Raw genomic sequence first — 11649 nt, forward strand, 5'->3', positions numbered from 1 at the left:
GAGAAAAAAAAAAATTTGGGAGAAGGATAAATAGATTAAGAGAAGACTAAGAAAAAACTAAATCCCCTACTAAATCTGAGATAGATTAGAGAGGTTTGAAGCTCACTTAGGCAAACATGACTTGGTTTCTTTTACTTTTCGAAGACTACAGAGATCTGTACAGAGAAAAGTATCGCCTTGTGTGACATGTCTAATATCAGGACACATTAGTCAGAATTAGTCTAAAAAACTTAAATAATTGGTTAAAATAAGTAAAATAATAGATTCAAATACTTAAAATTTAGAGAGGTAGTATGTCCACAATATTTTCACAACAAATCATATGTGATTAGTTGTTATTAGTTCTAATTTGAACCTACCCCTAAAATTACTTTTCTACACTACCAATAACAAATGGTAACAACTTGCCACATAAAATTTGTTGTGAAAATATTGTAGACATCAAATTTCTCTAAAATTTATGTCACATTTAAAGTTTAAAATAGATTCTCCATGTTCCCCACTTTTGAGGCTAAGATAACTACTTATTAGTACAAAGGGAAAAAAAAAAATACTGATTTCGAGTAGTCTACCACGATACACATTAATCATAATAAGTCTAAAAAACTTAAATAATTGGTTAAAATAAGTAAAATAATAATTAAAAAAAAAAAAAAGACCATGTCATGAGTAATACTACAAGCAAAAACTATTGATGTCACAGATTCTTATTAGTCACTAGCATCACTTTTTTACTTGCTAATAAACACCCACCACAACAGCGGTTTGTGAAAAAAGTTTGCAAAATAGTTTGTACCTTTAACAATTTACTTATATTACATTTAAAATTTAAAATAGTTTCTCCATGTTCTTAACATTTATGTCACATTTAAAATTTAAAATAGATTCTTCATATTCCCTACTTTTGGGGCTAAGAATCCTAAGATAACTACATATTCTTATTACTACAGAGGTAAAAAAAAAAAAAAAAATTACTGATTTTGAGTTGTCTTCCGCAATACCGGGGGAATCCATATTCTTAACATTTATGTCACATTTAAAATTTAAAATAGATTCTTCATATTCCCTACTTTTGGGGCTAAGAATCCTAAGATAACTACTTATTCTTATTACTACAGAGGTAAAAAAAAAAAAATTACTGATTTTGAGTTGTCTTCCGCAATACCCAGGGGAAAAAAAAACGTCGACAGCAGGGTTCGAACCTGCGCGGGCGAAGCCCAACAGATTTCAAGTCTGTCTCCTTAACCACTCGGACATATCGACGAACTTGAAAGTGTGACATTAACTATTTAATATAATTACGCAAATAAAGAATATGCAGCATCATGTTCATGGTCGACGCCCTGTAGTATGTATTTTTTTTTTTTTTTTTTTTTTCTCGTTTCCATATATAAAGTTAACAGCATGGACCCAAAAAAAAAAAAAAAAAAAATCCCATTTCATATAATTAATGTTGGAGATTATAAGTTAGAAATTAGAAAAAGCTTGTCATTTACTAGCATTATCCGGTTCCTATAGTATAAATATAGAACCTGGGCATTGAATCTCCCTCCAATTTTTGTAAGTTAAAAAGAAAAAAAAGGGGAAGAATAAGAAGAAAAAAAGAAAGAAAGGAAATTATAGATTACAACATCAAAGGAAAGAGTTGATTTCGCAAGAACATCATAGGAGATTACATGCAAAAACGTTCACACACACACCCAAGGGCCCAGATACAAACCTTTTACGAATATAATCAGTTGAGCTAGCAGGTAATTTATCAAAATAAAAGGTCATTTTTCGTAAATAAAATGGAGAGCTGGAAGGGCCAATTTGCAGTTATCAAGCATGGTGTTACCAGTAACAATTTGCTGTCAAGTTTGTTTAGCCTGTTCTATTAAATTCCTGTTTTGAAGTGCCTATTTTGATCTATTAAATCCATTTCCAATATCGAAAGAAAATTTTCTGAACTTGCTTCTAGAACAATTAAAGATAAGTATTACTACTTGTATTCAATTACTTAGGGAAATGATTTAGATTTCCAGTAAATACAATAATTTACACACGACACTCAACAGTATAACTTGGTTGTATGCCAAGGGGTTCAAGAAGTATGTTTGCATTGATACCATACTGAAAATCATAATCAGCCGAAGTGGTTCAAGAAATGTACAAATCAGGCAAGAATGGTGATATTACTCAAATGTCTAGTGTCTTAGTTACATCAATTCTCTGTTGGACAAACTTTTCGCATTGTTAGGAAAAAAAAAAAGAAAAAGGAAAAAAAAAGGGGTTACTATATAAGTACACATCAAACTTCTTTATAGGAGTTGTAGGTAATATGCACAATGCATTCTCTCCTGTTGCCGAGAAGTTATATTTCATTCCTTCAACTGAATCAATGACTATAATACAAAAATTGACATTCAGAGAAAGGGTGAGATCTCTTCAAGGAGTGCAATCTTTATTATTGCACTGTGAAAAGGATGCAACCTCAGAGCTTCTATGATACATCCAAGTCCAGGGATTTTTCTTGGCCCAGTTAAGGTCCCATCAAAGAACCTTTACTTGCAGAGATACCTCAAATAACTAACCCCTGGTGAAAGGCTTGGAAATGAGATGAACTTTACACGTGATAAAATGAATTGTCTTCTACATCTGGCTCATCAGAAAAATCAACAAAAACTCAATCCGAACCAATCATGCATGGCTATTATATACACTCTGCCACAATCAGCAAATATCTTCCTGTATATATAACAAGTACAAAATAAGTCAACAGACTAGCAGTTTTAACTATACCAATTTTAATTCAGAAGAATGATTAAGAAACAAGTTTTTGATGTGAGCTCTTGACACCATTCAAATGAATTAAGTAAACTTTCTAAAGAACATAGTCACCCCTTAGCAACTATAAAGTCACAAATCAAGTTTTGGTTCAGATGAACTTACTCTTGGAAAGAATTTGAACCCATTTAAGCATTCCTAAGCATCCACGAGAACAGCTAGTCATGCTTGTATCATTGGCAAGCCATTAGAACAGAAGTCGTCTCTATAGAATCCCATTTGGAACTGATTGGAAAAACCGTGAAACCTCCCTATAAAGTTGTTCAGCTTCAAATGGTTTTGAAACATATCCATCCATTCCACATTTTAGGCATTCCTCGTGTGTAGCCTGGATTACATCTGCTGTCATGGCCAAAATGGGAACATGCCAATTTGAAACATTATCATAGGCCTCCACAGATGTTTCTCCATGTTTCTCCATTTCCCGAATTAGTTTTGTAGCTTCAAACCTGTGCCAAAAGGAGATTCAATGGTTCTCAGATCTCGTGATTGATCTACCAATCACGTCTTTAAATTAGTAAAAATGAAAAAATGATCATCAATGGAAAGAGCAAAGCATTCAATCCAAAGAGAGTTACTATCAATAATAAATGACAACAAACTTGATAAAATAAAAAAATAAAAAACTTGATAAAAACAGATGCCACAGTGCACAAGGCAGCCTACAATTACCCAAATGGTTAACTTGACAACTATGAGGACAGATTTTAGACTTAGATCATTAGAATAATATTTTATTTATTTCTTGTTTTCTAAAGAAAAGCCTCTCTGAAATCATTAGGCAATCAAGCATCACATACCCATCCATTTCCGGCATTTGGATATCCATGAAACAGGCATCAAAGCAGTGAGGTGGCTTAAGCAATGAGACTGCCTTTCTTCCACTGTCTGCACATTCTACTTCAGCCCCATACTTCTTCAAAGCACCAGCAGCTACTTTCAGATTCACATTATTGTCATCTATGATAAGGATTTTTCTCCCAAGAAGAAGATTGCGGAGAGCCCCTTGCTCCCTATTGCGGGCAATCCCCTTGCTCCCAATACCCATGGCTCGCTGTAATGAGGCAGCAAGCATGCTTGATCTTAGGGGCTTCATGATGATAGATGGGGTATTATCACCTGAAGTTGTGGCACTTGTTCTGGATGTACTGATAAAATTAGCTAGAATGAACAACTTAGGAGGAGTCCGACGGTCAATTTTCTTTAAGTTATTAATGAAAAGAGATGAAAGGTGTGAATCCCTATCCCAAACCTCCTGTTCAACAAGGACAATATCAATAGCCCCATTGCCACTGCTTATGTTAGACCAACCTTGATTCAAATCAGAGACTACTTCAACACTAATTCCAAGCCGTTGGATATGATATCTTGAGACCTTAGCCCGTACAGGTCTAGGGTCTACAACTAACGCTGTCATGCCCTGAAATTCTGTGGATGCAGAATTGGATTGGTAGTTAATTTTATGGCTTTTATACTCATCGGGATTGGAGCAGCCATTGGTGAAGACAGCAGTAAATGTAAAGGTGGAACCAGTCTTTGGAATGCTCACAAAACCAATTTCCCCATTCATAAGGCCAACTAAACACTTGCTAATGCTCAGGCCAATACCTGTGCCCCCATGTATTCGGGAGATTGATGGTCCAACCTGCATAAAAGGAGTGAAAACACGAGATTGCGCCTCCGGAGGGATCCCTGCTCCTGTATCCTCAACAGATACAATTAGGTTGATTGAGTCAGAGGGCAGTGAGAGAGGAAAAGTGGATCCCTCTTGACTGAAAGCCTTAAATCCTTTCCAACTACAACATCTATCAGTGACAGGGAATCCACTCAAGGTGTTCTCTGATGATGTCTCAACTTCTGTTGAACCAATCACCTCCTCGACAAGATGAACAGTGACAAATATGTGTCCTTTCTCTGTAAACTGCAACATAATTATCAGTTTTTGTCATTACTTTAGATTTCATTAACATTAATCGCTTTCACATTCTAAGATTCCTATGTAATATACCATTATGCCTATAGCACAATTCAAAACAATTTTATTTATTTATTATTTTTTTGGATGAGAAAAAAAAATTAATTCTTTAAATCTGTTAAATTTCATCATTCTAATCTTTTTCCCCAAGATGAAAATGAAGACACTTCCACCTACAAGCCCTCATTTTTTAATATCAAACCAAGCTTGCTTTGCATAGAGTAATGACAGAATAGATTCTCATGATTGTTCATTCCCTTCTCCTCTCCCCCCCCCCCCCCCCCCTCTTTTTTCTGTATATCTTTTAAGTAATGGTAAACACTACTTTTTTTTTTTTTTTTCCCATAAAGTTTTTCCACTTAGAAGGTAATGATTTTATAACCTACGGTGTACTTACTTTGATCGAGTTACCCATAAGATTGGTAATGATTTGGCGAAACCTTCCTGGATCACCAATTAGCATTTCAGGAACCCGGTCTGAAATATAAACTGCCAGCTGCTCCACGAGTTTGGCCATGCAAAAGTCCATCAATTCAGTTCATTAACAGCGAAAAGCAGCATGCAATGAGTGATAATGCAAAACTAGAAAGACTTATTACCTCCACTCCCTTTTCCTGGGACTTTCCAGAAAAGAGTGACAGAACATCATCTAAAATTGCTCGCAGATCAAATTGCACTGCATCAAGCTCAAGCCTGCCAGATTCAATCTTTGCCTGGTCTAAAACCTCATTTATGAGTGAGACTAGAGCTTTTCCACTGCCTTGTGCAGTTCTGACATAATCTTGTTGAGTAACATCAAGATCTGTGTCCATGAGCATATGCAACATTCCTGAAAAATTAACAGAATTGCAGTGTCATGGCTCAACAGTTTCTACCTTGAACATCATGCAATATCAAGAACTAACTTAAATTACTATGCAACAGTTTGAAAGACTCACCAAGAACACCATTCATTGGAGTTCTGATCTCATGGGAGACAGTAGCAAGGAACTACAGAAGGTTATAATTTGATTAGGGCCACATGTGCATGATAAGAGCAAGCTAAATAGTGTGATTAAGTAATTAAAGCATCAAGCACCTGAGATTTGGCAACATCAGCAGCCTCGGCTTTTTTTTTTAGCTCCATCATCTTGTTGTAATCATCCTCCACTTTAGCAATTCGATTCACAGTTGCATGAAATATATATCCAACAAGATATGCAATCACGAGGATGCCAATTGAAGTTGTTATAGCCAACCATGGCCATGGTGGTTTTTGTTTGAATCTGTGTCAAGAATGAACTTAGTTTTGCACACGCTTCAAGTCTTCAACTCTTAAATTTCAATTATTGCTACAATTTTCCTCTCACGATACAGGAGACTGGCTCTTTGGGAACCAGTAACAGTACAGTCACCTCAAGTTATATAGAGGTGGACTAGTCATACGACAGGAGCAACTTATTATAAAGCTTTCAAAATGACAAAATTTTTTCCAGAATCTTGATGTGATGCCTCAATTGGTTACAAAATAACCAAAGAGGTCTATATGACCCATAAGCAGAACCCATAATAATCAGCACAGAGAAGAGCTTAATGATTACCTGCAACGCATCTCATGCTTCCTGAAGGGATCTCCAAAATTAAGAGTGCTAACATGCTGCAAACCATCAGCCGATACATTTGAACCATACATGCTGATTGGATGTGAGCGATTAGTAGTGTCATAAACATTCACAAGGATGGTCTGTTTACTAGCAAGCTGTTGAAGCAACTTCTCCACAAGTGACTCGACATCAAAGACACCACCAATGTACCTGCTTGGCAGAAGTGGAAATGGTGAAAGTCTTATTAGTTTTTTTATTTATTTGATATGCCGTAGTTGAAATTAGTAAGCCTTTTCATTATAGTCATCCAATCAAAATCCCCTTTAGTACCACATATGAGTAACAGTAATCCATTATTCACCACAAGATGTATAAGTGCAAACCTTAATCTTTCCAGAATGAGTTGTGTACAATAAATTTGAGTTTTATTAAGATTCGACATTTTTTCTTCTACACTACCTCAATGTGACATGAGCATGAAAGGGGTTCAAGAATTGCAAATTCATCAAACATCCTGGATCAAGTAAAGACTTAGGGATTCCAACAAACCACTGCTACATCTATTTCAATTAGAGTTGTCTTATGGTAATTAGATTACATACATCTAGTTCAGATTCCCCTCCCCTAACAACCCCATTTATAAAAATTATAAAATAAAAAGCTAAAATTAGTTTTTTGCCTGAAATCAATATTGGCTGCATCTTTTGGTTTGGTGTGACTGGTTATTCCCTACCTCAGAACCAAATTGGTTATTAGGCAATCCCCTTTTGCCCAAATCTTTGATCTTAAGAATTCTAGTTTTAAGAAAGACTTCTCTGACTCTTACTACCCATTGTTTTGGTGTATTTAGCTTTCCTGGAAGTATGACATGGGTTACTTTAACTTTGTAGTGCCTATTACTGGAACATTGGCTTGAGGCATCCCAAACCAAAATACCACAAAAACTGCCTCTTTGACGACATGGGAGTAGGAAAGGGCAATATTAAGCTGTTTTAAATTTAAAATGTATCAGTCAACCTGTCTCTGAATCGATTCTACTCATCAATGAATTCCTAGAATTTTAGGTGGGATGAGGATTGTTATTCTTCCAACTTCTGAGGATACAATGCTATAGGTATAATCCCCCCAACAACAACTTTCTTTCAGACTTTTCAATCAATTGATATGACGTTGGAGAGTAGCTTCAAAATCAAGTAACAGATAAGAATGTTGGCCATCTGTAGTTGGAATTTTGTTAGTAGGAATATATGCCGAAACATCTCTCAAAAAGGTCTCAACTATTGGTAAAGTCATCATACTTCAATCATAAAAATGAGAGTATGCGTTGTCTCAACATCTTAAGGGGGTAAACAGATTTGGTCAAACCTTGAACATGTGAGTCTTGAAACCAAACTCCCTTCTACTTTTGGACTCAATAGCCATTCTTTGTCTGGCATGAAGAAACTTTTGCACACCTCACCGGTGGAGAAATCTTGTGTTATGTACAGTAAGCTCTATTCATTTTTCAATTGGAAATTCAGTATCATTATAAATATCAACAATATCTCTATTATCCTTTCATTAAGAATTCTTTGGCTGGGGTTTTATGAAAAAAGCCAAAGCCCCTTAATGGATTTAAACCAATGACTCACACCTTAACATGGCATCAGACTCCTTGCATATGGAAAATTTACTAGATTAGTCAGTTTGAATTTGAATGAAATGTCAAGCCATCCATAATTTCTTAGTCAGAAAAAAAAAATTATTTTGATTGAACCACATAGTTTTGCTCATTGAAATTTTATTAACTTAAAGAAACTAACCTAAATGATAAATGAAGTGACATCTACTAAAGTATTACCACAGAATAATCAGATGAATTTATTCAGCCATATATATATATATATATATATATATAAAAGGCTTTACAGCCCTCTTTTCCTTGTGGGGGCCCAATCAGGGGACAGGGGTTGAGGGTTCAAGAAACCATAACAAAATGTTCCTAATCGGTATCTATCTAAGAGAACATACCCATCAGTTGCTTGAATCCTCTCATTTGGGGTAGCATTTGAGGGGAGATCCCTCTTGTAGACAGCATATGTCAATATAACTCCAAGACGGTTTGATTTCAGTAGCCTGAAAGGAGCAGTTAGAACTCCCTTTCCAGAAGCTCTTGCACGCAATATATTTTCACGATCTTCCTGTTAGTCCATAATTGGTTGAAAATTTTCATTTGAATATCATATATGAAATCAAATACTTACAAATTTAAAATATTCAGAATGTTAAGACTTATAAGAAGAGCTTTCTGAGTCATAACCAAATTCTGTTTCAATGTAAATGGTTTGAACTTCAATTCAATAATTCAATCTAGTCAATTGCCTACAAAGAATGACTAGAGAATATGCAGAAGATAGAAAAGAAACTTACCGTCCCCGACAGCAAATCGATCGAAACCACATGAGAAATGATATCCTGTGCAAAGATGACAGGAGCATATTCTTCTTTAATTGGGGATGGCTCTAAAGCTTCTGGGGCATAGTCGTCCTTATGGACAGGGTTTTTTTCGAGAGTATCCATCCTCTTAATTGTCCAACCTTGTTGCTCCTCAAATTGTGCCCTTTCAGAGTGGAGAACCCTTACAGCATATGCCACGCCACTTGTGAGGGGCCTTTCAAAAGCGGTTCTTTCTGTGTATCTCGCGAAAGTCCTCTACAAGTTTTGAAAGTTAGATTGATTTGTTGACTAAATACAGTGATCATAGTCAAAAGCACTCAGATCTAGTTTTAGATTAAGCTAAATTGACCAAATTAACAACCGGAACTGAGACCTTGAACTAATCCCTCCAAATGAAGAAGGCATATCACAAAGTGCAATAGTGTAATGAAATTGTAGCATAATGGAAAGCTAAAGGATTAAGAACAGTGCAATTGATCAAAATAAAGGAGGTCACTGGACAAATAGCTCAAGGGTGCTTGTGAATTAAGCCATTTGCATAATTGACATTATTGACCAAAAAAATTTAATGAAAGAAACAAGGGTGATATCAAGGGAAATTAAAGCACTTTCATAATGGAGTGTTTGTCCTAAATTGTCCAAATAAGAAAGGAGATCAAGTTACCTGATCAATAGCAGAGGGTTTCTTGCCATGGTGGAAGGTTGAGATCAGAATGGACATGGCTTGAATATGATTCATACTTACATTAAACTGGTCCTGCAACATCCTAGCCCTCTCATCACACATACTTTGAAGGGTCTCTTTCCTCTTCTCAGTAGCTTGTAACCTCATGTACCAGAAGATCGATAAAGAAACTATGAGCCAACCAACTACCCATGTCATCAAAAGCTTCTTCCACCATGTTTTGGGGACTCTCTTGGACCCAATATACTGGTAGTAGTGATGGTGGATCATACAGCTGTTCCCTGAAATTTTTTCCCACCATTTGAGCCACATCTTGCCACTATCACAAAACATTCCAGACTTGGTGTCCATAATCCCACCATTAATGAACCAATTCATGGAAATTACAGACACAATCCAGCAGCATAGCATCAAAAGCAGATGCCCCACTTTTAGACCAAACCCAACTACGTGAAGCAAACTCATCAACAGCAGTAACCAACAACACAACTTAACAACAAGAAACAGTAGCAATATGAAGTGGGTTTGACTTCTTGCTACTTCCAGCGAAATAGATATAGAGATAGAAAGAGAGAGACCCACTATCAAATCCACAGAACCTGTCTAGTTAAACCCAACATCAAAAAAGAAAAACTCAAACTTGCAAGAAGTTCAAGAAGAACAAGAAAGAAGAAGAAACGAAAAGCTCAGCTAGCCTCAAGCTCACCTTCCAACTCCCAACTCCAAATTCACTAGAAACAGGAAAGGTTGATAGTGATGTGTGGAAGTGGGAAGATGCTATCTTATCCAACCAAATAGCTTCGAGTTGGGAAATGCAAGTGAAAGCCGGAGAGAAAAGAATTTCACTTCACTTCACACACCCATAAAAAGGAATCAAAGAATCCCAAGATTCTGAGTTTCTAATCCCAAACAAATTTTTGTGATTTTATCCTGTTAACTACCAACCAAAACCCAGAACCAGAAAAATGGGCAAACTAACCAACAAAGATTCTAAATTTAGTTAAACAAATCAGAAAACAAAACCCCCCAACAACAAAAAAAGAATCTAGTTTGTAACTTTCCTTAACTTCCTGAAATAAAACAAGGAGGAGTTCAAGTGTTTGAGTTCTGAAGTTTGACTCTTCGAGTAAACCAACCTGAACAACAGTACTCTTAACACAGAAGCAGCTCTATGATAAGGACCAAGAATGGTTGTAGAAGAAGCAGTTGCAGTTGCAGTTGCAGTAGCAGTAGAAGAAAAAGAAGCTGAGCAGAGTGACTTCTTCATGGGCATTTAGAATCTATCAAAAACAAAAGATAGAGAGAAGAGTATCAAAATATGGTGGTAGAAAGAAATGTCTGCTAGCAAAGGCCATTACCCATTATCTCTATCCATAGTCCATACCATCCACCCCCCCCAAAAAAAAAAAAAAAAAAAAAAAAGAGTAGAATATAATAATTAATTTAATATAATTATATTTTTTTTATAAAAAAAAAAAAGAGATATATAGTGTAAAATAATGGAATAAAAGTTTATAAGGGCAGAAAAGGTATACTAACACTCATCAAAAATCACTGCTTTTTCCAACTTTCCATTTGTGTTCACTGTTCACATCCCTATCCATCCAATACCAGTAGACAACTCCTACACGCTAAGTCGTTAACTCTATGCGTTTGTATGGCTGTAATTTTCTATGGCAAAAGTACCCTTGCATGGAAACAGAATTTCAACCATCAAACATTTTTAACTTTCTTGCCTCAATCGCATTAGATACCTTGTACTTTTCCTTAATTGCCATTTGCCCATGAATGACGCCAAGAGTCAAAAAGATTAGGTAAAGAGCTAACCAGCACTCACACTAAAACTGGAAGGAACCTCTCAAGGTGTTATTATCATCTTCTTTATTATGTTCTGTAATCCAAACCAATTTACAGGTAAACAGCTCTAAAATTTATTCGAAGCAATATTTTTTTTTCTCAGCTTAAAATAGTATGTTACCTACCTTTAAGAATTGAATAATTTGATAAGAATGTGACTGATGATTTGAGATTAGTCTTTAAATAAATCTTTTCTACTTATAGTAATTAGTAAATACTAAATAGCGTAGCTTTCTTTTGAAGTTAAACGTTACCTTATTTTATATCGTTTGATGCACATTAATAAA

At 35.6% G+C, this 11649-nt stretch overlaps 1 protein-coding gene and 1 non-coding gene across 3 annotated transcripts; both read right to left on the bottom strand.

Moving 5' to 3' along the window:
* Positions 1-1181: 1181 nt before the first annotated feature.
* On the bottom strand, positions 1182-1263 carry TRNAS-UGA (transfer RNA serine (anticodon UGA)). Its single transcript has one exon. It is a non-coding gene; the product is annotated as a tRNA-Ser (tRNA).
* Positions 1264-2082: 819 nt separating this feature from the next.
* On the bottom strand, positions 2083-10868 carry LOC126718147 (histidine kinase 3). Of its 2 annotated transcripts, XR_007652848.1 has the most exons (11): positions 9485-10868; positions 8794-9075; positions 8395-8564; positions 6382-6594; positions 5880-6066; positions 5740-5791; positions 5401-5630; positions 5199-5297; positions 3627-4747; positions 2932-3275; positions 2083-2727 (listed from the first exon to the last, which is right to left on the bottom strand). XR_007652848.1 is itself a non-coding variant. In XM_050420229.1 (10 exons), the coding sequence occupies exons 1-10, from the start codon at positions 9968-9970 to the stop codon at positions 3032-3034; spliced, it is 3084 nt and encodes a 1027-aa protein (XP_050276186.1). In that variant the 5' UTR covers positions 9971-10868; the 3' UTR covers positions 2931-3031. The 2 variants fall into 2 exon arrangements, 1 of the variants encoding a protein (XP_050276186.1); XM_050420229.1 differs by lacking the exon at positions 2083-2727 and having other exon boundaries at positions 2931-3275.
* Between the last annotated feature and the right edge of the window lie 781 nt (positions 10869-11649).

This window comes from Quercus robur, chromosome 3, assembly GCF_932294415.1.
Source record: "Quercus robur chromosome 3, dhQueRobu3.1, whole genome shotgun sequence".
Classification (NCBI taxonomy): Eukaryota; Viridiplantae; Streptophyta; class Magnoliopsida; order Fagales; family Fagaceae; genus Quercus; species Quercus robur.

Coding starts and splice junctions, on each gene's coding strand:
- LOC126718147 (XM_050420229.1), bottom strand. CDS start 9,970: ATGAGTTTGCTTCACGTAGTTGGGTTTGGTCTAAAAGTGGGGCATCTG. Junction 8,565..8,793: donor TCGATTTGCTGTCGGGGACG/GTAAGTTTCTTT, acceptor ATGGACTAACAG/GAAGATCGTGAAAATATATT. Junction 3,276..3,626: donor CAAATGCCGGAAATGGATGG/GTATGTGATGCT, acceptor CTTTTGGCACAG/GTTTGAAGCTACAAAACTAA.